This window comes from Podarcis cretensis, assembly GCF_951804945.1.
Source record: "Podarcis cretensis genome assembly, chromosome: 9".
Taxonomy (NCBI): Eukaryota; Metazoa; Chordata; class Lepidosauria; order Squamata; family Lacertidae; genus Podarcis; species Podarcis cretensis.
The window spans coordinates 60,963,984-60,989,721 of record NC_137178.1 but is presented as its reverse complement, the minus strand read 5'-3'; the positions used below and the strand labels follow the sequence as shown (position 1 = coordinate 60,989,721).

General features: G+C 43.5%; 1 protein-coding gene and 1 long non-coding RNA gene across 2 annotated transcripts in view; one reads left to right on the top strand and one right to left on the bottom strand.

Moving 5' to 3' along the window:
- Nucleotides 1–179: 179 nt before the first annotated feature.
- On the bottom strand, nt 180–25,492 carry LOC307223669. Its single transcript, XR_013842179.1, has 3 exons — nt 25,401–25,492; nt 12,574–12,635; nt 180–614 (listed from the first exon to the last, which is right to left on the bottom strand). It is a non-coding gene; the product is annotated as an uncharacterized lncRNA (long non-coding RNA).
- Nucleotides 25,370–25,738, top strand: part of GABRG1 (gamma-aminobutyric acid type A receptor subunit gamma1) — a 77,799-nt gene continuing 77,430 nt past the window's right edge. The window contains exon 1 of the mRNA XM_079989800.1: nt 25,370–25,738. Coding sequence (XP_079845926.1) covers nt 25,638–25,738 — 101 coding nt within the window. The 5' untranslated portion in view covers nt 25,370–25,637.

Genomic DNA, 25,738 nt, shown 5'->3' with positions numbered 1-25,738 from the left:
ATTTATCTACTTGCACTTTGACGTGCTTTCAAACTGCTAGGTTGGCAGGAGCAGGGACTGAGCAATGGGAGCTCACTCTGCTGCAGGGATTCGAACCGCTGACCTTCTGATCGGCAAGCCCTAGGCTCTGTGGTTTAACCCACAGCACAGCACCACCCGCGTCCCCTGCCATGTATATAGACTCTTACCAAACATTCAATGAACTTCTTCCCACCCGATTCTTAGGGGGAGAATCAGGTGGGATTTTTCTTAAGTGGTCCATAGGAATGTGGGGAGAGATCTTCCTACAACAAATCCAGAGGTGATCTCTTCAGGATAGGGTGGGCTGGTGGGGAAAAAAAATGTCAGCAGGAGGCTCCTGTCCCTTAAGCAGTTGCATAGAACTGGGAATGTCAGCAAGTCTTGCATAACAAGCTATACCTGGCTAACATTTTCTCTTCTGCAGAGCCATTAAATGTTCAGGATTCTCTCTTTTTGACCTGGTCACTCACCTTCAGGATCTGACAGCATAAGCTCCTTGACCTGGGCTTCTTACCTCCATTGAGGCCATAGTTTCTATCCATCTCCACCTCATTCCCAACCTAGGTGAGCAGGCACAGCGCCCTTAGAAGTTGCTGAAGGGCAAAGAGAGAGCAAATAAATAATTATATGCTCAAAGCTCAGACGAGGAGGGAAAGTAAAGATAAGCATTTGCTATATTTAAACAGATTACGCCTTCTAAGAAGAATTCCCAGTAGACAGACTCGAGGCACCGAGCTACCAAAGTAATCTCTCATTTCGGCTTAAGGTGGCCGACCTTAAACCACATGCTTCACGTTTGTCCTAACTGAAGGTTTTATAAGCTAGGGAGTAATCAACCTAGTGGCCTCTAGGTGGAAGACTACAACTCCCATCATCCCCAGCCAGCATGGCCAATGGCCAAGGATGACAGGCATTGTCGTCCAAAATGTTTGAAGAGCACCATGTTAGCTGCTGCTGGTCTAAGCAGCCAGAAGACTGCAAGCAAAGGTATGTAAGAATCCTTCTGAACTGCAACATGCACCTGAAAATTTCAAAGCAACCTCCTGTGATCAAACACCAAATTTAAACAGGAGCAGTGTAGGTTTTCAAAGGATGGTTGCCCAGCAGCAAGTATCACACACATACCAAGTGCAACAGCACCCTTAAATAAATATGTGTAAATGCAATTGGAACCATTATACTGTGGTAAAAGGTAAAGGTAAAGGTACCCCTGCCCGTACGGGCCAGTCTTGACAGACTCTGGGGTTGTGCGCCCATCTCACTTAAGAGGCCGAGGGCCAGCGCTGTCCGGAGACACTTCCGGGTCACGTGGCCAGCGTGACATCGCTGCTCTGGCGAGCCAGAGCTGCACACAGAAACGCCGTTTACCTTCCCGCTGGTAAGCGGTCCCTATTTATCTACTTGCACCCGGAGGTGCTTTCGAACTGCTAGGTTGGCAGGCGCTGGGACCGAGCAGCGGGAGTGCACCCCGCCGCAGGGATTCGAACCGCCGACCTTTCGATCGGCAAGTCCTAGGTGCTGAGGCTTTAACCCACAGCGCCACCTGCGTCCCTATACTGTGGTACCTCGGGTTAAGTACTTAATTTGTTCCAGAGGTCCGTTCTTAACCTGAAACTGTTCTAAACCTGAAGACCACTTTAGCTAATGGGGCCTCCTGCTGCTGCTGTGCTGCCGGAGTACAATTTCTGTTCTCATCCTGAAGCAAAGTTCTTAACCCAAGGTACTATTTCTGGGTTAGCGGAGTCTGTAACCTGAAGTGTATATAACCCGAGGTACCACTGTACAGTACACTTATCAGAGATCTGGAATTGGCTAGATTTTTCTGTCAAATGTACACAGTAGCAAAGCTGGGGTCCTTTTTTGAAATGCCCGAGATGGCCTAGAGTCCACTGGTGTCGCATGAGAGTAAAACCAAAATCAGTATTCCTTTGAATGGTAGTTGTTAAGTTGTGGGTGAACATATCAGACGACACAGCGATTCTTCAAGCAGCTCTTGTTTTATTCACAGGCCAGGACAGAACTGAACTGAAGGGTTCAGTCAGCCTGCTTATATAGAGCTCCAGTACAATGTAACTGTAACAATTTTCTAAAACTATCCAATCACTGAACGTCACTTTCGATCCCTTATTTGCATAACTATCTACAGTATCCCCCTGCTGGCCCAGGGTGAGAACTTCAGTACATAACAGTAGTCAGTGTTGGAATCCGGCCTCAGTCAGAGGAATGTGCCACTCTCCAGGCACCGGCTGAATTCCTTGTTGACCTCCCCCTGCGACTCCCAGCAGGAAAACAGGCGAGGTCTGTAATCGGCGATCCTTCCCAGACGTGAGAAGAACACACCACACCTTCACTCTCCTCCCTGCTATCCCCAGGGAGGGGAAAGAGACAGACAGAAATGTATTTACATGCTTTTATTTCTGTCTTTTGCAGCAGTACAGAGAAATGTGTACTGCTGCATTGCTCCTTTTTGGTAACAGTCAGTATGTTTGAGGGGAGAGGCAAGCAGCAGCAGGTGACAGTTGCCTTCATACCCCATATATGGGGTTCTCAGAACATCTGATCTTTGGAAACCCCAAATTATTTCTGCACCAGCTTCCAACTTCCATCCACCCAACTCATCCAGAGGTTTCACCTACACTTAACCCCATTCGTACCTTGCCCAAGGCCAGGGCATTCACTTGGCATAGGATGAGGTTACTCAAAATCTACCCAGATCACAATATACCAGTTTTAATTCAGCAAACAAGCCAGCGTATTAACAACCCACAAAGACCACAGATACGCAGTCAGTGAAACAAACAAAACAAAATTGTTGGCTTTATTTCCAACACAGAGGTGGAACCAAGGTCAGTCCACCATAGCAACATGTTAGGTGCATAGTTTTAGTTAGCTTTTATTGTTCCCCCTGGTCTTGTAATTTATTATTGTTTTTATGTGATTTATTTAACTTGTATTCTGTACCCTGTCATAGGATTGACTGTGGTGAAGGGCAGGCCATAAACACTCTGAATGCATAGAAACATACCCTCTTGGCCCTTAGGGAAGAGGATGGGAAGGAAGCTTGGGGGCTCTATTTAAACAAAGTCTCATACAGGCTTATACATTTTATGCAATTTCTGCAATTTAATAGCTCCCTAACTCTCAGTGACAGTAACAAACAGATGAGTTGCCTAAAACAGTCCTTCAAGCCTGGTAGTTTATCATGTCAGAAAGTCCTTTTTTTCTTAAAAAAAAATGTTTAGGGGTACTCTCATTTTGACTCAAGAAAATCACCATTTTATAGCTGAAATTGGGAAAAATAAATACAGTAAAGGGACAAAAGTACAAAAATTCACAAAATGTTTAGGGATATGCGTACCCCTGCGTACCCCCAGGGGGAAAAAGCACTGGTGTCAGATAAACCTAAGAACTACTGATTAAGCATTGTAATTGGTTACTGAAAAAATAAATAAATCTATAGCCATGAGTTTGAGAGGGCTGCTTTTGGTGTGTGTGTGTGTGTGAGTGTGTGTGTGTGTGTGTGTGTGTGTGTGTGTGTGTGTGTGGTATAAATGCTGATCAAACAGGGTGTTAAGCTAAATCCTACTGGGCTGTGGGGAATCCATAGCCAAATCAGATATTTTTTAAATAGCTTATTTTCACCTTGACATACATGCTCTGCTTGGGGGGGGGGGTCACGTAGGCAAACATTTAGCTAATTAATTGGTGAGTGCCTACTGATCACTTTAGCATAAAGTGTCCACTGTTTTTCTTCCATTCTATTTGCTGCAACCCTATGCCTACTTACCTGAAAGTAAGTCCTATTTAGTTTCATACTTACTTCATATATGTGTGTGTATATGCGTGTTTTACACAAAATGTGACATTATTCAATTCACTTTCAGTATAATAATTCATTACATTTTGACTTCCCATCCTTACATTCATGATGTTCCTGTTGTATTCCTTTATCTGCTGTCATATCTGCTGTTTATTTTCCGTTGTAGTATAACTTATATTACAATCATTTATTTCCTCTCCTTCCCTTGCCTATTATTCAAATCCTGCTCACGATTTCATTGGACTAGTTCTCAAATAGTCCCAAAAGAAACTCCACTCTTCGACAAATTTTCACCTTAAAACAAGACTTACTTCTGAGTAGGCACTCACAGGCTTGCGCTGCAAAGAACCTAGAAGTAAATTATCCTTGACTCATTTAACATATGGATGTTATATAATTTATTTCTGAAATAGTAATCTATTTAGATTGCTTGCTTGGCTTTTTCTTGAAGGCTCAATGCAGTCTAGCAAAAGCTAACTGTTGCAACTAAGTCCCGCTGCAAGAATGGAATACATCACGGAGCCTGAGTCCCAACAAATTCCATGAGACTTGCTCTCAATTACATGTGAATGAGATTAACTCAAGTTCTGCTGATTTCTCTCTGCTATGTGACCAGAGTTCACTGGAATGTGACACCCAAACAGGTAGGGATTCATAAAACCACCCTGGGTTGGATCCAGATTTTGTCACGGTTAGAATACACCCACTGCAATCAACAGGTATCAAGAGAATCATGATGAACTCTAGATCCACCTCATTAACATTTCCAAATGACCAAGCTATTATATGATAATGGAAATGCTCTCCAGAACCTTTGAGGGTGCCAGATAAGCCTAATGCAGGCATGGCCAAACTTGGCCCTCCAGATGTTTTGGGACTACAACTCCCAACATTCCTAACTAACAGGACCAGTGGTCAGGGATGATGGGAAGTGTAATTCCAAAACAGCTGGAGGGCCAAGTTTGGCCATGCCTGGCCTTGTTGTTGTGTTGTTGTGTTGTCGTTTAGTCGTGTCCGACTCTTCGTGACCCCATGGACCAGAACACGCCAGGCACTCCTGTCTTCCACTGCCTCCCGCAGTTTGGTCAAACTCATGCCGGTAGCTTCGAGAACACTGTCCAACCATCTCGTCCTCTGTCGTCCCCTTCTCCTTGTGCCCTCAATCTTTCCCAACATCAGGGTCTTTCCCAAGGAGTCTTCTCTTCTCATGAGGTGGCCAAAATATTGGAGCCTCAGCTTCAGGATCTGTCCTTCCAGTGAGCACTCAGGGCTGATTTCCTTGAGAATGGATAGGTTTGATCTTCTTGCAGTCCATGGGACTCTCAAGAGTCTCCTCCAGCACCATAATTCAAAAGCATCAATTCTTCAGCAATCAGCCTTCTTTATGGTCCAGCTCTCACTTCCATACATCACTACTGGGAAAATGGGTGCCAATTTAAAAAATGCAATTGACTATAGGAATAAGTGTGGGTTGGTATATGAATGAGAGAGGCCCTCAAGTTTGCAAGCATCAAGCTATTCTGCCTTTCGTGTCAGGCAAGCCTTTGGAGTTTGTCATGTCTCTACAGATTCCACTGATAGCCGCCTGGGAGGAAGCCGCCTGCTTTAGTTCGCTGGCTGTTAATTAGCAGCACGGAGTGTTCACTTTCTATCAGACGTAACTCCCCAGTGCTTCTTAAATATTGCATGGAGTTTGAAATCATATGGAACTAAAGAGAGAGCAATTATTTCTAAGTCTGCTGGATTTACCTCCCTGCCCCCACTCCACCCCAGGCCTTCCTCACAGTAACAACAAAAACATTTTCAATTGCTTAAGTTGCAGCTTTACGTGCTTTCAGTTCTGTATCTTTGTAGAAGCTGCAAAGAGCTAAAACTGGCATAGAGGAGCCCATCTCTCTATCTGGCCATGATTCCTTCCCAGGCCATCCCCTTCATTGGCTTTCCTCTGCACCATCCTCCAGTACTTTTGCCTGGCTGAGATGCCCCTTGAATTATGGGAATCTCTCTTGTTTGCCTGGGTGGAGAGGTATGCCCAAGTGTGTAGACCTCTTGACTGGAGATGGAGGAGAAATTCAGTTCAGGGAACATTTGAAGCCAAATCTGTCAAAAACCACATTTTTAAAAATAATATGTGAGCTGAAAGACAAAATTCACGCTGATCCAAATTTTGCACTGCAGTTCTCTAACCACGTTTTACAAAAATGCATACAGTAGGTGACGTTTGTAAATCGCTTTGCAGGTTGCTGATGCTTTTACAATCAAGGAATGTATTGATTTTATGAAATAAAATTAAAGTGAGTAAGTGTGCATAAAAAGAAGGTATTCATGAAAACGACATGCAAAAATGCATTATTTTAGGGGGAGGGTGCGTACATTACTCAAAACTGCATATAAAATGTGTTTATTGAGAGATATTCACACTAAAATGTGAAGAATTTTCTTTTTTAAAAAGAACATGGGGAACTTAATTTTTTATTTATTTTAATTTTAAACCCTTTATTGAAATTCATGGAGATTGGTCAGCATAATGATCAAGGTACATCTGAATTGTTGTAAGTGTTAGAATTTCATCTACTGTCTGACTGGCTGCACCAATCTACCTTTTAAAACATAAATGGATTTGCATGGCACAAAGAGTTACAACCCACCCTGGTCTTTCTGGCCATGCTATGGTGGAAAGCACATTTACACAGACTGGAGCACTAAGCACGTCCTACAATTCTCAGATTCAATAACTACAAGTGCCGCCCTGATCCGTAGACACGAGGAGCAATCTTGTGTGCATTGCTAGCTTAAATGTAGATGTGCATAGGCAGATGCACATCTTGATTCTCATCCAGACCTCATCGAAATGCCTGGATGCATATGCTGATGTGCGCTTGGATCCTGTGCCACATGCTGTCGCCTTTGACTCATTGCCCAGGATGACTGTGGCTGGATCAGAGCCTGGATATCTTGCTATTATCTTGGAAGCAATAGCCATAAGACAGTCCTACAGATGCTAAGTTGAAACTGGGTTATTGCGCACACCCTAACACCTTAAAGTATGGGCCGCAAATTAGGAGGTTTGATTTGGAAAGAAAGATATAAAAGTTGGTCCTATGTAGGGGATGGGCAAATCTGTCCCACACTGGTTTTCCACTTGGGCATCCTGGTTCATCCCCGTGTGGATTGTTAGGATAATTCCATATGAATATTTTAAAAAAACAAACCCTGTACTGTGCACAAGAACAGTTCTGAACACACAAAAACAAAGACTTGGAAGTTGAGGTAAGGCCTTCCTCTCTCTTTTCTCTGGTATAAGCTGTGCTGGATTTACATATAAGCTAAACAAGCTATAGCTTAGGGCCCCACTCTCTTGGGGGCCCCAAAAAAATTTAAAGGAAAAAGAAACACCTGGATGTGCATTTCCAAAATATAAGATAAAAAACAAATAAAATAAAACCTACATACAGCAACAGTATTTTGTGTTGTGTAGGCTCCTATGGTGTAAATAATGGGCCCTGCTGTGGACATAGTGTATTTTGATTTCAGTAAGGCAGGCGTAGACAAACTCAGCCCTCCATATGTTTTAGGGCTACAACTCCCATCATCCCTAGCTAACAGGACCAGTGGTGAGGGGTGAGGGGAGTTGTAGTCCCAAAACATCTGAAGGGCCGAGTTTGCTTATGCCTGCAGTAAGACTTTGACAAAGTCCCCCATGATATTCTCGTGAGGAAGCTGGTAAAATGTAGGTTGAATTAGGTGGATTTGTAGCTTGTTGACTGACCGACCCAAAGACTACTCATCAATGGTTCCTCGTCATCCTGGAAAAAAGTGACAAGTTGGGTGCCACAGGGTTTTGTCCTGGGCCCGTTGTTATTTAATGTCTTTATAAATGGCTTGGAAGAAGAAATTGAGGGGGTGCTCATCATATTTGCAGATGACACAAAACTGGGAGGGGTAGGTAATGCCACAGAAGGCAGAATCAGAGTTCAAAATGACCTTAACAGATTGGAGAACTGGGCGCAAGCTAACAAAATGAATTTCAATAGGAACAAATGTAAGGTTCTGCACTTAGGCAGGAAGAACCAGATGCAAAAATATAGGATGGGGAGGGGGCACCTGGTTTCCTAGCGGTACATGTGAAAAGGATCTAGGAATCTTGGTGGACCACAAGCTTAACATGAGTCAATAGTGTGATGCACCGGCAAAAAAGGCTAATGCAATTCTAGGCTGCATCAACAGAAGTATAGTGTCCAGATTAAGGGAAGTAATAGTACCACTCTATTCTGCCTTAGAGTGGTACCATTACTTCCCTTGACACTATACTTCTGTTGGTGCTAGTTTTCTCCTGCTCTGGAGGGTAGGACTCGAACCAATGGCTTCAAGTTGCAAGAAAGGAGATTCCAACTAAATATTTGGAAAGACTTTCTGACAGTAAGAGCTGTTCAGCAGTGGAACAGACTCCCACCAGAGGTGATGGGCTCTCCTTCCTTGGAGGTTTCTGAACAGAGGTTGGGTGGCCATCTGTCATGGATGCTTGAGCTGAGATTCCTGCAGTGCAGGGCGTTGGACTGGATGACCCTTTGGGTCCCTTCCAGCTCTAAGAGTCTATGAAAACACTGCTAAGTCATTGTTTTCCTCAATTCTAAATGGAGTTGCTTTGAGGGGAAGTACCGTATTTTTCGCTCTATAAGACGCACCAGACCACAAGTTTTTGGAGGAGGAAAACAAGAAAAAAAATATTCTGAATCTCAGAAGCCAGAACAGCAAGAAGGATCGCTGCACAGTGAAAGCAGCAATCCCTCTTGCTGTTCTGGTTTCTGGGTTAGCTGCGCAGCCTGCATTCGCTCCATAAGACGCACACACAGTTCCCATTACTTTTTAGGAGGGAAAAAGTGAGTCTTATAGAGCAAAAAATACAGTATGTAATGCAGAATTTCCTACGAAATGGCAGAATAGTTACGGTTTGTAGCTAATGTGTGTACACCGCTTGCTAAGCCAGCGATGGAAGCACACTGGATGCAGAGTAAATAGGAGTGTGTACACAGCCTCAGTAACTAGGGATGGAGGGGAAATTCGATTCAGTGTGCATTTAAAGCGAAATCTTTCAAATCCACACTGTCTCAGAGATTATGTGAATTGAAACATAGCTACGCTTCGTCATTCACACTTAACTCAATTTTGTAGGGCAGTTCCCCAGCCAATGTTTACAAAAATTCGAATATTAAGGGAAAGGTTGCATAAAAGGAAGCTATTACTGAAAATAACATGTCATAAATGCGTCATATTAGGGGAAATTGAGAGCCCATGGAGTGCTGTGCTAGAATACAGATAAATTTTCATTAGGGTTTTAATTGGTTTTGTGGGGTTCTTTCGCTGAAAAATGTAGAGAACTGAATTTAAGATTGTAAAGAGAGAGAGACAGAAACTGAGAGAACTGGACAGATATTTCTATCCTTACCAGTTCATGGGACAGCAGCAGGAGTCACTTACAGTGGTACCTCAGGTTAGGTACTTAATTCGTTCTGGAGGTCCATTCTTAACCTAAAACTGTTCTTAACCTGAAGCACCACTTTAGCTAATGGGGCCTCCCGCTGCCGCCGGGCCGCCGGAGCATGATTTCTGTTCTCATCCTGAAGCAAAGTTCTTAACCTGAAGCACTATTTCTGGGTTAGCGGAGTCTGCAACCTGAAGCGTATGTAACCCGAGGTACCACTGTATCATGCTTATGTCGTCAGCTTCCTATAAGCATCTGGTTGTTCAGTATGAGAAACAGGATTCTGGGGCAGGTGGCTCATTGTCAGACCCAGAAGGGCTTGGTCTTCTGTTCTTAAGATCGCAAGCCATCCTTAGATGACACTAGATTTATCAGCTGTAACTATTTATACTGAGTATATTCTGCTTTGACTAGGAAGCAACACGCATACCCCACATTTGGATCTCTCATTCTGGCCCCATTATTAAATTCTCATTTGAAACACCGGGAGAACAATTTTAAAAGGAGTCCTTTGCAAACCCAGTTCCACAAAGGAGCTTTAAAGGTGGAAAGCATTAAGATCTATGTCTTCAGAAATTTCCCATGTCACATTATACTCCCTGGATCAGATTAAAAGGCATAGGAGTAAGAAGTCATCACTAAGGGAGTATGTTCTGCTGAAACCTACAAATCCCTAAGGTACTGTAAAAAATTGCAATAGTAATACTATGGGGATGGCTAAGAAACTCAGGCTGGCACAGTGAAGTGCTATTAAGATGAATGTGCTAATGGAGAAGTCTGGTCGCTTAAATAATTTAATTTGCTAAATCAATCTGGATTTAGTTCAGAATTTAGTTACTCGTTAAATTTTGCTTTTTCTGCAGCAGTGTTCTTTTTCTTGCAGATATTGGGCTTTAATAACCCTACTTCTATCTTCTTACTACTGATATGCTGCAGTAGGTGCTTTTCAATGCTTGCTTTATCTGCAAGATTAAATCAGTTCACTGTGGCTTCACAATTCAGATGGGCAGAGCAAGCCCAATGAGGGGCCAGAGAGGATCGCAGCAGATACCACCATATTCTAAAACCCTGCTAGGGTGGAAAAGCATGTTGTCCCTTCCTGGAGTTTCCTCGTGATTTTATGTCACAGTAATTTAATATTTAAATGGATGCCTCCATAAACTATAAGTCTCTGAAATGGAGGGATAGAAAATCTGGCAATTAAATTTCAAGGAAGGAAGGAAGCAGTTGCATGCATATCAGGTGAAAATTTACAGGAAAATTGGCTGTCGTTCAGAACCAGCGATGTTGTCTAGTAAATCACCACCAGAGACTTTCTTTTGAACTATGGGCAAACAAGGGAGATGAATCAGTGATCGATGTGCTCACAGTTTCCCATCATGCAGGAATTTGCGGTTTCTATGCATCCCTTGGACACATCAAACAAAGAAGCGGAGATTCCCTGTTTTTACACACTTTAATCTTTGCACAGCTTTTAAAAAATAGTTTGCAGTCCAGTACATCCATGAATAGCCATAATGACAACAACAGCATAACACCTCGGGTACAATGAGCCTTTTCAGATGTCACCTTCCTGACCTGACTTAATAAACCATAGTTTATTAATAAACCATAGTTTATTGAGCTGGGAGTGGGCAGCAAGCTTCTGGGACTTGCTCCTCATCTCTCTTCCTCCTCCATTTGTGGTGAGCTTTAGTTCTTCAGTTTTGGTTTGTGCAAACCAGAGTTCCTGATTGCATCCAAAATGGGGTACTCTGGTTGAATGCCAAGTTAACTAATGAGGGTCATATTATGGTTCAAGTTACTGGACAATAAATTGACATTAAAACAGAGTTACTAATTCTGGATGTAATGTGGATAACTGGTTCACTTTAAACAGAGCAGGATTGAAGCATCAAAGGGAGGGTGTGAGGGGTGGTTTTTTAAAAAAACAAAACATAAAACTTCTCTTGTCCTTTTATGTTTTGTTTTGTCTTGGACTATGATTCATATGCTGTCATATTAGCATGGGAGATTCTTTCCGCTGTTTACAGACTAGCATATGAGCTGCAGCCACAAATAACTCAGAGTGTGTTTCCAAACTCGGCCATTAAAATTCTGCTCTGGAGTTCTTCCTCAGCACAGATCTTTTCTCAAGTTCAGCCCCTTTGCCACATCTGTTCAGCACCAGTTCGTTATTTTGTCCGCCACTGCATTCCTCCAACAACAGTCCAGGAATAATTTTAAATAAAGTAAGAAAGCATAAGAAAACACAAAGCCTTGTGCTTCCCCCTCCTTCTCCAGCTGTTGTAAGGATTCTCAAGCTTCAAAGAGCCAATCCCAGTCCTTTAGGCAGCTGGCTGATTGCAGCCCATTAGCATATGTTGATCCAGAAGTGCCTCTTGATTGATGTCAATTGTCCAAATTATGGAGGAACCAACCACAAATCATGCCAGAGACAGAGGTTCCTCCATGGCAGGGACACACTCCCAGGTCACACCTGTTCTGCCTTTCAAGTTGACAGACACTGGCTTGAGCAGCACAGCGGGATCCAGTGAGCTCCCTAGAGCCCACTGGGGAACATTGTCAGGATTTCTGCCTCATAAATCCTGGCGTTCCACTGCCTGAACCTCCTCGTTGCCCTCCCACCACCATTGACTCATGATGTAGCCAGAAACCCCTTCTTTTCCCTTTCTTGATCAGTGTTGTCAAAGTTGACCACACAAGCCATTGGTTTGACAGATTTCCACATAATAAACTCTGTGTTCTCTCTCAGGCACACAATCTGTACTTCTCCGCAAAGATTTGTGGATCAGGGCCAAAGACGGTGTTTCTTGATTCAGCACCTGCAGTACCATCTGGCATTCTTGTCTTCTGGTCAAGATGTCAAAAATACTGGCTAAAAGAAGTTAATGTACTTGTCAAAGTCAATTTGGGTCTTTTTGCTTTGTCCCTTTGAATCTGTTTACTGAAGATTTGTCTTCCATGGTGTCAAGATTATTTAGATACCGTATGCCAATGATGTCTGCTGTACACACACACAATTCGAAACGTTTGAACTCATTTCGAAAATGGCAAAACTGCATAAGAATGGAATTTTTAAAATGACTTTAAAAACTTCAGATCAGTAGAATTAGAAGTTAACTTTCAGTTCTAACTTTCAAGCCTACAAAAACATTTTCACTGATGTTATGTAAATGAAGGCAGATCATAAGATCAAAATTAGAGGCTACACATTTGAAGGCTTAGCTGGTGTGATGAACAAACTCACCGTATATTAGCACAAGGTTCTTGGATCATACTGCGCTCCTGTGTAGATGAATGGATCTGCTCCTAAAACAAAGTGACACTTAGTGAGTTTTTGTAGAGTAAGTCAGCTTGGCATCAAATAGTTATCTGTCCTCTCCAATATTCAGCCTCTCTGAACATAAGATGCCATATTGTACACATAGAAGCTATTTAAAACTTCCAGAAGAGACCTACAATTGCTGCTTTTTAAAAGGCTATAGTGAAGGCCCTTTCCCTTCAACCCTTCAATTTTTCTACTTTATTGGATATTCTCATGACACACAATGGCAAGAAGGATGGGGTCATGTTGCCATAAATTATGATACTTAAAATTATAACCTATTAAGGGATTGTCCAGCTTTCAATCACACATCCCAGCACATACAATGGGATTCCAATGCAAATTACTGTTATTTAAAAGAATTTACTCAAGAGTTAGTTCACATGTTAAACTGAAGAGTAGATGATATTATAGTTTATAGACATTTTAAGGAAAGTATAAGAGAGAGAGATGGGGAGGTCAATCCTGTCACTAAATTCAGTGTAAATGCTTCCTACTAAGCATGTTGAAGATTGCTGTCCAAGGTAACAATGGACCTGTTAATAAAGCTTCACTGATATATACTGCTAAACACATAGATTAAAATGATAAATTCATGACTGGCTATCCTAATGTAGTTTTTTTTTTTAAAAGGAGGAGGAGGCCAATTTTCTGAAACTGCAATTCATTGTTTCTGTATAGATCCCAGCAAAACATCTGTAAGTCTACTAGGTGAAAAAAAATGTAAACTAGGATTTTCCACCTAAAAGATTTTTCTATATGAAATTGGTGATTTCATGACTAAATAAATTAAAATAGGATAACATTTAACTAGAAGAGTGTGACAGTTTTGTGCTTGGAGATAAAAAATGAACATGTTTGCTCTTTACTGTGTTTCAGTTAAGGTGGTAAAAGGGGTGGGAAGAGATGCCACATTCTAACTATCACAAGCTGACTATTGCCTGCTCACTCATCACTATCTATTTGGGATGAGCCTAGATCTCCAATGTGCCTCACTGAAGGAGTAACAAACTATACTCGCCAACAAACTGAACTCCATGTGTTTTGAAGAGGGATATTTCTGACCATTTGTCTTGTCTCCAGAAAGAACGAGTCACTATTAAACAAGTGATCCACAACTGGCCCTGATCCACAATTGAAATATTTTCAAATAAATATTTCACTGGCTATTTCATTAGGCAGTAAGTGTTAGGATTGAGCATAAGCCCAAAGGTTGTTAATATGTCAGTTCAAACAAGGAAAGGCCTATCTTCCTACAAATGTACACAATAAAACTTGTTTCTGGATAATTGTGACCGGACCTGTTAGTCCTATTACCTACTTCTTCAAAGCCCAAGCAAGTTGGTTCTGCTAACCCTGCGATTAAGAGTCTGATGCTGTACCAACTGAGCTATTCCAGTCAGATAATTTAATGATCCCAGCATTCCTAAATATCACTTTGAAAAACCACTGACTGGTTAAATACAAGGTAATGAGATTTTTAAAAATATGTATATATAAAAAAACCTTATTGTCCTATAAAGTTGGTCTTAAAGAAATTACTGGACAATCATATTGTTAGTAGCTGCACATAAAGCATTACACTGGATTATTGAACTGTACTTGAACAAATGAAGAGGAAGAAGAGTAAAGTTTAGCTTAAAGGGCACAGAAAACAGACTATGAAAGCCTAATTTTTCATTTCTGCTGTTGTATCAGGGTGAAAAATAAGCGAAACAATTGCATTCTACCAAATAGTCAATATGTCTGCTATAAAAGAAATTGTATAAAGCTCTTATTTCCTACAGTTAAATACCATTTTAATTAAGATGTCATTGATTAGCTGCCTCGATTGCTTACATTACTCATTAACATGATTACTAGCAGCACGTCTACGGCAACACTTAAATGAAGGAGGTAATCCTTAGCGTAGAAGTGCTTCTTTCCTTTTTGTTTTCAAGAAGCACTCGAGGCCAAACTTTTAATAACAATGAATTACACCTTTCCTGCTTGCTCCATGTGCCTGAACACCAGAAGCCAATGTCGTGTGCAGAAAGATGTTCCCTCCATGAGTAGAGTTCATGTCTGCAGGAGTGGAGTGAGGCCGTATCTCTTGCCTCTGACGACTTGCTCCAAGCAGTCTGCACCCCTATACCTGCATGCTCAGAGCAGGTGTTTGCAAAGGGGTGGCTCTGTGTGGGCAGCTGCTCACACCACTAGTAGCAGTCCATTGCAGACTCTCAACACACAGGTGTCAAGAACAGGGTCTGTAATGGATATGGCAATGTGGATGGGACCAGGAGGTTCTGCCCTACCCCACTCTTCTCAATTCAGCACATGCATGAACAGCGCCTTCTTCTTTTTTTAAGGGTATAAGCCAGGGGTCAGCAACCTAAGGCCCATGGGCCACAAGCGGCCCACAGGGGTCATTTTACTGGCCCACAAGCTGCCCCTGAACCGTAGAGATCTAGACTCATCCTAAATAGATAGTGATGAGTGAGCAGGCAATAGTCAGCTTGTGATAGTTAGAATTTGGCATTTCTTTCCACACCTTTTACCACCTTAACTGAAACCCAGTAAAGAGCAAACATGTTTCTTTTTTATCTCCAATTTCAAATTCTATGCTAAACCGACACAGCGGGGACTCAATGAGCAGCGCTGGAAATCGCATCTGTGCATGTGCAGACGCCGGAAATCACATCTGCGCAGACGCAGACGTTGGAAATTGTGGACGTGCCCGCTCATGCGCGCCAATGATCCAACCCACGGAGGAGGCTCCGCAGCAGTGAACCAGTCCAGGCAAGGTAAGCCTTGCTGTCCCCTGGTATAAGCAATCACTGGGAAAGAATAAAATATCTAAGACCACAAGATGGCATTTTCACTATTTAATTGTGCAGACCCTCTGCACGCTCTGTTTACATTATGCCATGGAGCCCTGATTTCAATGCCTTCTGCTATATATGCCCTTGCTTACACTCAGATCTTCGACATCTGAAACCTGGCTCTGGGTGCTGTTGTCAGCTGATGCTCGGCAGGCATCCGCTGGGAGCAGGGCCTCCTTGGTAGTGGCACCTACTTTGTGGCTTCCCCAGAGGAGTCTCTGCCAGGTCCCAATACAAGCAGGCTTTCGCAAAAAAGCTTTCAAGTGATGTAGCTTTGTTCTTTTAGACTTCACAGATATCCAGCTCCAGTGCTTTTGTTTTATTGCAATCCCTTGTTTACACGCTGCTTCTGCTGGGTTATTTTTCTTCTTATTATTTTTTACCTTTGCTCCATTATAGTTTGCAATCTTAAATTTCTGGGATTTTTTCTTGATTTTATTGTATTCGCTGGTTTGCGGTTTATTTTGATAAAGGAAAGTGGGGTCTAAAATACTTAAATCCCACCAAGGTGCAGCAGAGGGAAAGAGAGATGGGAAGCAGGGCCATTCCATTGACTCTGAGATACTAGCTGCATTTGGCTCTTCCTTTCCACCTTTTTGTCACCTAGAGGCAGTGCTCTCCCCTCATGCTTCAGCAGAGAGGAAGAAATGGGGAAAATGGCCACTTCAATCAGTTCTGTTGAAAAGCCCGCTCCTTTTGTCTCCTCTCCCTGAACTGTTTATAAGCTATAAAAAACATAACTGTATTTGCCCATTTTCCCTCTTACCCCCACATCCCCTTTTCCTTTTGTGTGGACAGGCAGAGTCCCCCAAACCCTGGGCAGCCCCCGTGTGGAATAACGACTCAAGACAACGTGCTATGGGATTAAAATTGGCCACAACTATATTATTTTCAGATGTGGGTAGACTTTGGCTCAGGCATTGGGCATTTATCCCTCCCCGTCGCCAGCCGGGGATCTGGGGAACATCAGGGTTATCCAGTGTGTGTAGGGGATGGGCTGGCTCTGGAGAACATATGTTCAAGCAGAGAGAGCCCGCCCCCGTTACGCCCGCGTCGCAGGGGAGAGCAATGACAACCTCTAGGCGTACGGCCAAAACCTCCCCTCAAACAACCCCTTTAATGGGGAATCCTGGTATTGCCGCCACAAAGAGGAAGGGGGCGTGGATCACTGCTGCACGCTCCCCCCCCCCGCCATTCAGGGAAGATAGACTAAAGGATTCCGCCCAAGGCCTGATACCGCCAAAGCTGTGACGTTTTGCTATGGGAAAGGCAAACCTATCAATGCAGGGGAATTCATTTCTGGCCCTTCAACAGTGACCTTGACGTAGCAGCGCCCGCGTACCTGTGGAGAAAAGGTTAACCTGCAAAAGAAGTCTTAGCTGAGGGTGGGTGGGGTGGGAGAAGCTCTGGAGCCCCCAGTCAAGCTGGCAAAAATCTATCACTTGCCTGATAATAAATGCTGGAAATGTAAGGAAAGTGAAGGTACATTCTTTCACCTTTGGTGGACGTGCCCAAAGATTAAGGCTTTCTGGGAGATGATATATAATGAATTGAAAAAGGTATTTAAATATACCTTCCTGAAGAAACCAGAAGCCTTTCTCTTGGGTATAGTCGGCAAATTGGTGTCAAAGAAGGATAGAACATTTTTTATGTATGCCACAACAGCAGCAAGAATACTCATCGCAAAGTATTGGAAGACACAAGATCTACCCACCTTGGAAGAATGGCAGATGAAGATGATAGACTACATGGGACTGGCAGAGATGACTGGCAGAATCCGGGACCAGGGAAAAGAGACGGCGGAAGAAGAATGGAAGAAATTTAAGGACTATCTTAGGAAACATTGCAAAATTAATGAATATTAGAATGACGTGGGTTTAGAAGTTAAGTGGTTTTCAGCGGTATTGATTAAGTAAAAAAGAAAAGAAAGGTGAAAATTAATTTGAGAATAAGGGAGAGGATTTGTTGAACTGATAATTCAGAAATTGGAATACAGAAAGGGGAGGTATGAGGAGGTCGGGGAAGTAAGGTATATGAAAATAAGGGACTGAAATTATACTTGTTTGTTGTTTGTTTTTATTGTTGTTTTTTTGTGTAATATTTGAAAATGTAATAATTATCTTTCTTTTTTTTTTTTAAAAAAAGAGAAGCTCTGGAGCCAACTGAAAATTCCCAGGTAAGATCCTCCCCCTATTGTGTGGGCAGGTGGTCCCTCCCCCTACCTGGCCTGATCACCTTGGCAACGCCTCCCCAGGCGGGATTGGGCAACTGCCTGAGGTAGGCGGAGACCTCCAGGTATTCCACCTGGGGGGAGCTGAAGCCAAGCCTCTGCTAATGGTGCTGAATAGGGTCCAGCGTGCTGCACGCGACCACAGAGAGGGCACCCCCCATTTAATGTGGGAGCAGTCATTGTGTCTTCTTTTTTTTTTAAGTCCGGGGGCAGGGACTGCTTTGTTGTTGTTGAATTGATATGCTCCAATAATAGCCTTTTTGGTTAAAATACTTAAAAAAATAAAAAAGTAAAACGAATAGGTGAATAAAACAATCATTTAGATTATTGTGATATCTAGGGATGCAATGACAAACCACACACAAATAAAAAGGTATGCAGCCTGATGAAGTGCTCCAGAAAACTCAAACCTCTGCTCGCTGTTTTGATGAGTCTTAATGCCCTACTGCGGGTTTTGGATTTACTGAATTAGGAGCAGAAGACCAGCATGCACAAACCACTCTGCCAAAAGCATGGAAAATGCCTTGCCAGAAGGATTGCTCCCCAAAGGTGGTCTTAAACAGTCTGAAGTGCTAATAAGAGGTATGTCATTTGCAGTGGCGTAGCGTGGGGGGTGCAGGGGGGGGGGGCGGCCGCACCGGGCGCAACATCTGGGGGTTAGGGTTAGGGGGCGCAAATCCACGGGTTAGGGGGCGCAAATTACTTGCCTTGCCCCGGGTGCTGACAACCCACGCTACGCCACTGGTCATTTGGGATAAGTTGGGGTGATCATCCCCTGCTATGTTTCAGACAAAACATGATTTTTACTCAGTAGAATCTTTCTCTGGTTATTATGAGGTGCAAAAGTAAACCTTAAGTTGCACAGCTCTCTCTCTCTCTTTGTGTGTGTGTGTGTGTGTGTGTGTGTGTGCATTCAAACCATGGTGTGAATCCCAGTCTTCTCACCACTGAAATCTAAGCCCTAGCAATAAGACTACAGTCTTAATGTACAGAAAAATCTGTACATTAAAAAAGAGAAGATCTGAGTATCTGTACAAGAATAACAACATCAGAAGCATTCTTGACTCACATTGATTTTAAGCACATTTAAGATTCAGGACAAGACTTCTACAAAAGTTGTTGAAGACTGTATTTAGGCCCCTTTTATGACTCATCAGCCAAACAAAGTGGTTTCTGGCATAAGTGTTGCTGTTGATTGACTCAAGATGCAATTTCCACCTGGCAGTTACATTCTGGAATTTTTATTTTTTTTACATTTAAGGTTTCTCTCCAAAGAAGAAAGGAACTGTGTCATAATTGTAAAAATGGCACCCTCTGAGAAGTTCCAAGGCATGTCTGTATTAGGCAAGCAGGGATTCTGTTGCTTCTCTTTTCTATCTATTCTCACAAATAACAGATTTCTACTGCATCTGAAATTTGCTTTGTGAATACACCATCCCCAAAAGAGCACTGTGTGAAACAAATTTAAGATACATGCTGCAGATACTTATGTGTGCATAGTGATCACAGTGAAGAACCACATGCAAGTTTCACAGAGTTTCCTGCATCAGAATGATTTTTGCTGTAGGAGAATGATAATGTCATTACAGAAACAATAAAAAATCCATTTCACTCACCTGACATGTTATGCATTCTTGAAACTGTAACTATGCTATCTTTAAAATACATTTATGGAAGGCTTTCTAAACTTTTGTTATACAAAAGTAATAAAAAGCTAGTCTTGTTGCCTACTTTTGATAAAGCTTGCTGCTAGCAAAAACAACCATTTTTACAGACTCAAACAATCTTTGCAGATGTTTAGTAACTAGAGAAGTACAAAATGATACTTTTAGAAATGCTTATTTTGAGAGACTACATTAAATAAGTGTACTAAACAAAGTTTCGCCTGTCAAAATATACAATTTGAAATGCATATATATATATATATATATATATATATATGAGCTAATAACTGCATTGAAACATTTGGGAAACACAATAGCCATTGGACAATTTCCAAATCAGTAATGGATAGTGTTGTGCTGTGATGGCAGTCACCTGACCTCTTAACAGCTTATATACTTATCTGTATACTGCAGTATCATAAAAATATATCACAGGGATTTTCAGCAACATAAAAACATAAAACCAGACAGTAAAACCATAAAGTTACAAACAAGTTAAAAGCAATACATTAAAACATCAGTAAGCAATTGTAGAGGAGTGCTCTTAATTGCCTGCATAAGCCTTTCATTCTATTTGTTATATTTCCACGCTGCTTTTCACTCACAAAAATCACAAAGCAACTCACAAACAACATAGTAGAACATCTCAAATACAACATGAATCATGAATAGTAATTAACAAACCATCAGTAAAACAACCATATTCCATGAAACACTATTTAAAATAACTTTTAAAAAGCTAAACAACACAACCACAACAAAAGTCCTGTTATAAGATTATCAAAGCATTACAGCCTGTGCTATTTTTCTAGAAAAAGAGGCGTGAGAGCTCACAATGAACATCTCCCTTGTTCTCTTATACCAGCAATGTTGCCCACCTCAGAGGTGATGGAGCAATCCACAAAAACAAACTAAGCAATGTTCCACTCAGTTCATCAAGGCATTGACACATAATGCCCATGACAGCAACTCCGTTTTGAAGGCTCCTAGGGCTGGAGGGTGGGGCAAGACAGGTGGAAAAAGCCATTGCCCAATGGCCAGCTCCAGGTCTCTCTCCTCCGACAGTTCTTCCTGGAAACAGGAAACAGGTCCCCTGTGAAGGCTGGAGGAATAGAAGAGTTTTCAGCTGGCATTTAAAAGTTGGCACAGAAGGCACCCGCTGAATCTCTATTAGCAGGGTGTTCCACAAGACTGGGCTGATGACACTAAAGACTCGGTTTCTGGTTGCTGTCAAATGAGCCTCACCAACTCATGGAAAGACCAGAGATGCTTCCACAGATGATCTCAGTGCCTGAGCTAGGATATAAGGGTTCAGGTGACCTCTGTGGTATCCTGGACCCAAGTTGTTCAGGGCTTTGTAAATGAATGCAAGAACCTTGAACCTGGTTCGGTAGCAGATAGGCAGCCAGTGCAGCTGTTTTAACAATGATGTCACGTAGAGACTGCAGATCAGTCTCTATCACAATTCACAAAGAGCAAATTCTTCAGCATCCCTACTGGGAAGACCAAGCCACCTGGGAATGAGGCCTGGGGTGCATTTCTTTCTCAGTCTGTTGATTGTTGCCACAACATGTCCTCCCAAAATGATTGTAAAAGCCATGGAAGTTTTTGTGTATATTGCAACTGAAATGTGATTGACAATGAAGTTTCCAAAACAGTGTCTGAACACAGGATTAAGAGAAATGGCTCGAAAAACAATGTAGCTCCTTTGAAGGTTGAGAGAGAGAATTTTACTAAAGAGATTAAATGAGAAGGAATATCTCAGCAGGACAGCCAATGAGAATACCTTCATTCATGTGCTCATTCTGAGACCAGCTAGATAGATACTCTTGGTGGTGAAATTTACTTCCAACTCTTTGGACTTGAAAGTCTATTTGCAAGCTCACCCTAAACAGACAGCAAAGGATGTGTCACTCTGCTTCATACAAGAAGGTTGGTGAACTGCAGTCATCTTTGTGTTGTGACTAATCGAGCTACCAGCAAAGCACAACTCTGTGGCCCATGCAGAACTTCCTGGATGCAAGGATTAGGCACCCTGCAAACTGAAAAGTTTCCGGTTACTATAAACGTGTTGTGGTGGCTCCTGCTCCTGCCAGATTTTCTCCATCCCCATAGCAACAGCCGAGCCTCAAAAAGCTTCAGCGGTATGCTGCTCATTAACATTGCTTCAGAGATTGGGTTGGGTACCAATCTGCCCATCACTGGTGCATTCGGTTGTGAGCGTGTGAGATTAAAGCCAGGGAAGGTGGATTAGCTGGCATAAGCCATTTAAAGCGGAAATTCAAGTGTCTTTTATGGGAAGTGTATATTACACAAATCTAAAGGGGTAAAGTGCCTTAGAGCCTGCCAGAAATAATAAGCTCTAAAAGGTGGCCTCCAGCATTAAGATAATATATCTACTGTGCCCTGGTGAGTGGCTAGGTTTGCTACTGGGCCAAAATAACACATGCTGTCCTCCCTCCAATGGCTTGCTGCCAAAATTTATTGACACAATATTACACTTTTTGCATTTGTAGGTTGTTAAGAAGGAGGACTCAATGATACCTCCTGAATACCAAATGCGAGGCTCTTGTTACTGATCCCTGCTACTGCAATGTCAATACAGTAAAGGTAAACAGTTAAGTCCAGTCAAAGGTGACTATGGGGTGTGGCGCTCACCTCGCTTCAGACCGAGGGAGCTGGCGTTTTTCCATAGACAGCTTTCCGGGTCATGTGCCCAGCATAACTAAACTGTTTCTGGCACAATGGGACACTGTGATGAGCGGCAGAGCGCATGGAAACACCATTTACCTTCCGCCATAGCAGTACCAATTTATCTACTTGCACTGGTGTGCTTTCGAACTGCTAGGTTGGCAGAAGCAATGGGAGCTCACCCCGTCACACAGATTCGAATCACCGACCTTCCAGTCAGCAAGCCCAAGAGGCCCAGTGGCTTAGACCACAGTGCCACCCACCCCCTTTTAATGTCAGTGTGATATTATAGTTTGTGATATTTCACTGCATCAGTATTAAACACCCGTCCTAATCATGTTACATCTGAGGACAGAGCTTCAACATTGCTAGAGAGAAGCATTTGAGTCAGCTTGCCTGTGTGGCAAGAGCTGCCAGGTCTCAAACAGGAAAACATGCAGATCTGTGCAGCTGGAGCATCTTCCTGGACAGCTTCCCTGGGGTAGCCCACCCAAGTTGTCCATTGGACCCTCCTGTACATGAAGTACTATGAAAGGAGGTCCTGCTTAAGTTAGGTCGTGCCTGCACAACACTGTCTTCCTGGCTCAAGTGCATTCCTGTGTGTTATTTTGATTGCTGATTGGCCCTGACTCTTGCTTTGTCTTCAGCCCTGAGTTGCTCCCCAGATCCAATTCCTTGGTTCACCTCCTGGCTCCTGATTCCTCTCAGATAACTGTCGACAACCCATCCCTGACACCATGACAGTGATGGAACATGTAAGCGTTCACATTATTCTGAGCTCTTATCCCAGTAGAACTTAAAAAGAAGCCATCTCCCAATTCTCCATGAAACTAATTTACTTGTAAATGAACATAGATCTAGTCATATAGATGTATTCTGGCCTGTATGCATGCAGTAGTGCATTAAAACGACTCTTGTGAATTCATCCTACCAATAAGTACATGAAGGATTGCAGCATGCACTTTACAGCACTATTCCATTCTGTAATAATGTTCGCTGGAGCTCTTTAGGGGTCCATTTCATCACATCTTAGCATCCTCTATCATTGTACCTTGGAGATATGCCATCAATGGGCACCCAAGACTCTTTACCAGAAATTTGAGTATATTATATGCTGTGTAGGAAGGGGAATCTTTGCTCATAGATGTTCATGTGCAGGTATGACCTCACCATGTACTACTGAAAGTAAATATGAGAACAGACACTTGGTGCAGCAGTAGCAAATACCCCACTGCCACCGTTTGTCAGATACTCACAATCCCTTTTGCCTTGTAATATTGCAGCAGGCACTGTGGAGCTTAACATTTAGCCACTGCATACAAAGTTCAGCAGAAAAACCCTAAAGGGAACAGGTAAGTATTGTAGGCACGGCAGTTAGTACCCCAAAGAGACGGAGCCCCAGAAGCACACTGCAAGTGAGAGGGGCTGAGGCAAAGCACCACTCCCATTTACGGCTGTTCCCTTCCCTCTCTTTTTTTGTAAATTCACCCCTCGCATCTGTTTAGCTAAAAGGCAACCCATTGCAGCTGTTAACTGGTGCTCATAACTATCCTTGTCTCCCAGCTTTCCACAGGCAGCGGTCCAGTAGATACAGCAGCAACCTTGTTGGTACCATAAAGACCAGAAGTCAGGCCCACAGACTGACCACCACTGCCACCTACAATTCAGAGAGATTGTCAGCTGTAGTGTCCTTGTCCCTTGGCAAACCTAATGGAGCAAGAAAGGGACATAACACCCACACGCCGTACTCTGCCAAGTGCTTCCAAGGGCACAGGCACCCTTCCAAGACTGTAGAGTTGGTAACCTCATCTGCACATTTTTTTCCTGGATCCGCCTGCTCTCCGATTCTGTTCAAATTGACCTTGTTTTCCATTGCAGCTGAGTCTTTATGCGAATATGTGGGCCTGAGATAATGAGCCCTACACCCCGTTGTTCACCAGAGCTGCCTTCAGGATATGTCCTACACTGGAAAGGGGGTCCAAAGCAGGAAACAGCTCCACTCACCACCATCAAAGGATCGGTCCCTCATCTACACTCTCTAGCACAAGAAGAGCAGGCTCTATAGTGCAAAAGAGCTACGGGGAATCACAATGAGCTGGGGCAGGAAGGTGAAGTAGAGTGATGGGTTTGTGCCTCCATCACTATGCCAAATATTTCCCATTTGGCCCCATGCAAAGCATGCTCTGAATATCTTGGTAGAACCATGGACCAAACGTTTTATTTTATAAAGAAACTATTTTTGTTCCTCTCCTTCCTAGACTTTGCACAGAAGTATTCAGGTGTGTCTTAGCCAAACCTTTTTTAAAAGCCTATTTGGTTTCAGTTGATAGACATAGGAGCCAACTCCTAGTGGCCGAGGTTCTTTTGCCCCCCCCCAAAAAAAAAATATTTGAGGGGGCCAGGCCTTCTCAAAATGTGATGGGCATCTTGTGATCAGTTTTGAAGGCCTGCCTCCCCCCCCAATATTTTATTCAAATTGGCACCCTTGAGATGGAGGATCAGGTATAGTGAATAGCGGCAATATTAATTAATACTGAATACAACCATGTGAACTTGCATATCTAGGGTGTAGAAAAAAGAATTAAAATACAGATATTGGGGGGGGGGGTAAGTAACTGAAATAAAGCCTTAGTAGCTACATGTTTGCATCTGCAGTTCACTTTCTTCTCCTTTCGTTAAGATATGTGTTTTCTTCTTTGATTAAAAAAATGTGTTTTCCTACAACCACTGTGCTTGGAAACTTTAAAGGGGGGAAATGGCGGGGGTGGGGGAGACAGAGAAATGAATCTGTTGTGTGGTGGAAAGAAATCTCTTGATCAAGCAAGGAACGCAGCATTAGCTGCATAATAATTTGCTTCAGCCGAGACCCCTTTTCGGAGCTTGGCGACGCAGTTCCAGAGAGAGAAACTCTCCCGCCACTTTTCCTGAGGGGAGGTTTTTCCCCTCGCTCTTTCCTGTGAGAGTTTTGCTGGAAAGAGAATATCCCTAGGAAACAAACCCCCCCCCCCCACCAATTCTAAAAAGTTGGAGGAGGAAGCAACGCCCCAGTTTACACGAATAACCTCCAACTTTCCTCCACAGGCAGCAAGCCCGGAGCCCTTCCCAGCAGCAGCAGCCCCGCTCCCTCTTATTGCAGCAGCCCGCCAATTTCTCCTCTCTCCCCTCAGCCCCGCTTTCGAACGGAAAGCAAACCCCGCCCCCGGGCCGGCTTGATTGGCGCGCTCGATCAATTATGGCGCGGGCTGAGGCGCCGATTGGCCAGTCACGCCTTGACGGCTCCTCCGCTCCCGGGCCCGCGGCTACCTGTTTGCTGAGGGGTTTCTCGCGCTCTCCTTAACTGCTGCTGCCGCCGCAACTATTATCGCGAAAGCAGCAGCGGCTGCAGCAGCAGCCGGAGGGCAAGTGGCGGCGGCGGCGACGGCGCTGGTGTTGTTGCTGCTGCTGCTGCTGCTGCTGCCATTTGCGAAGTGGAGACGGGAGTCTGCAGACCCGGCGCGCCAGCAGCAGCAGTGGCAGCTGGACCCAGAGCGCCGAGCGCGCATGGAGCCGGAGTTGGGTGCCTGCTTCCCTTCGCGTCCGTGGGGCCCCCGCGGCGGCGCGAGGCTCCTGCTGCTGCTCTTGACGCTCCGCCTGGGCAGCTG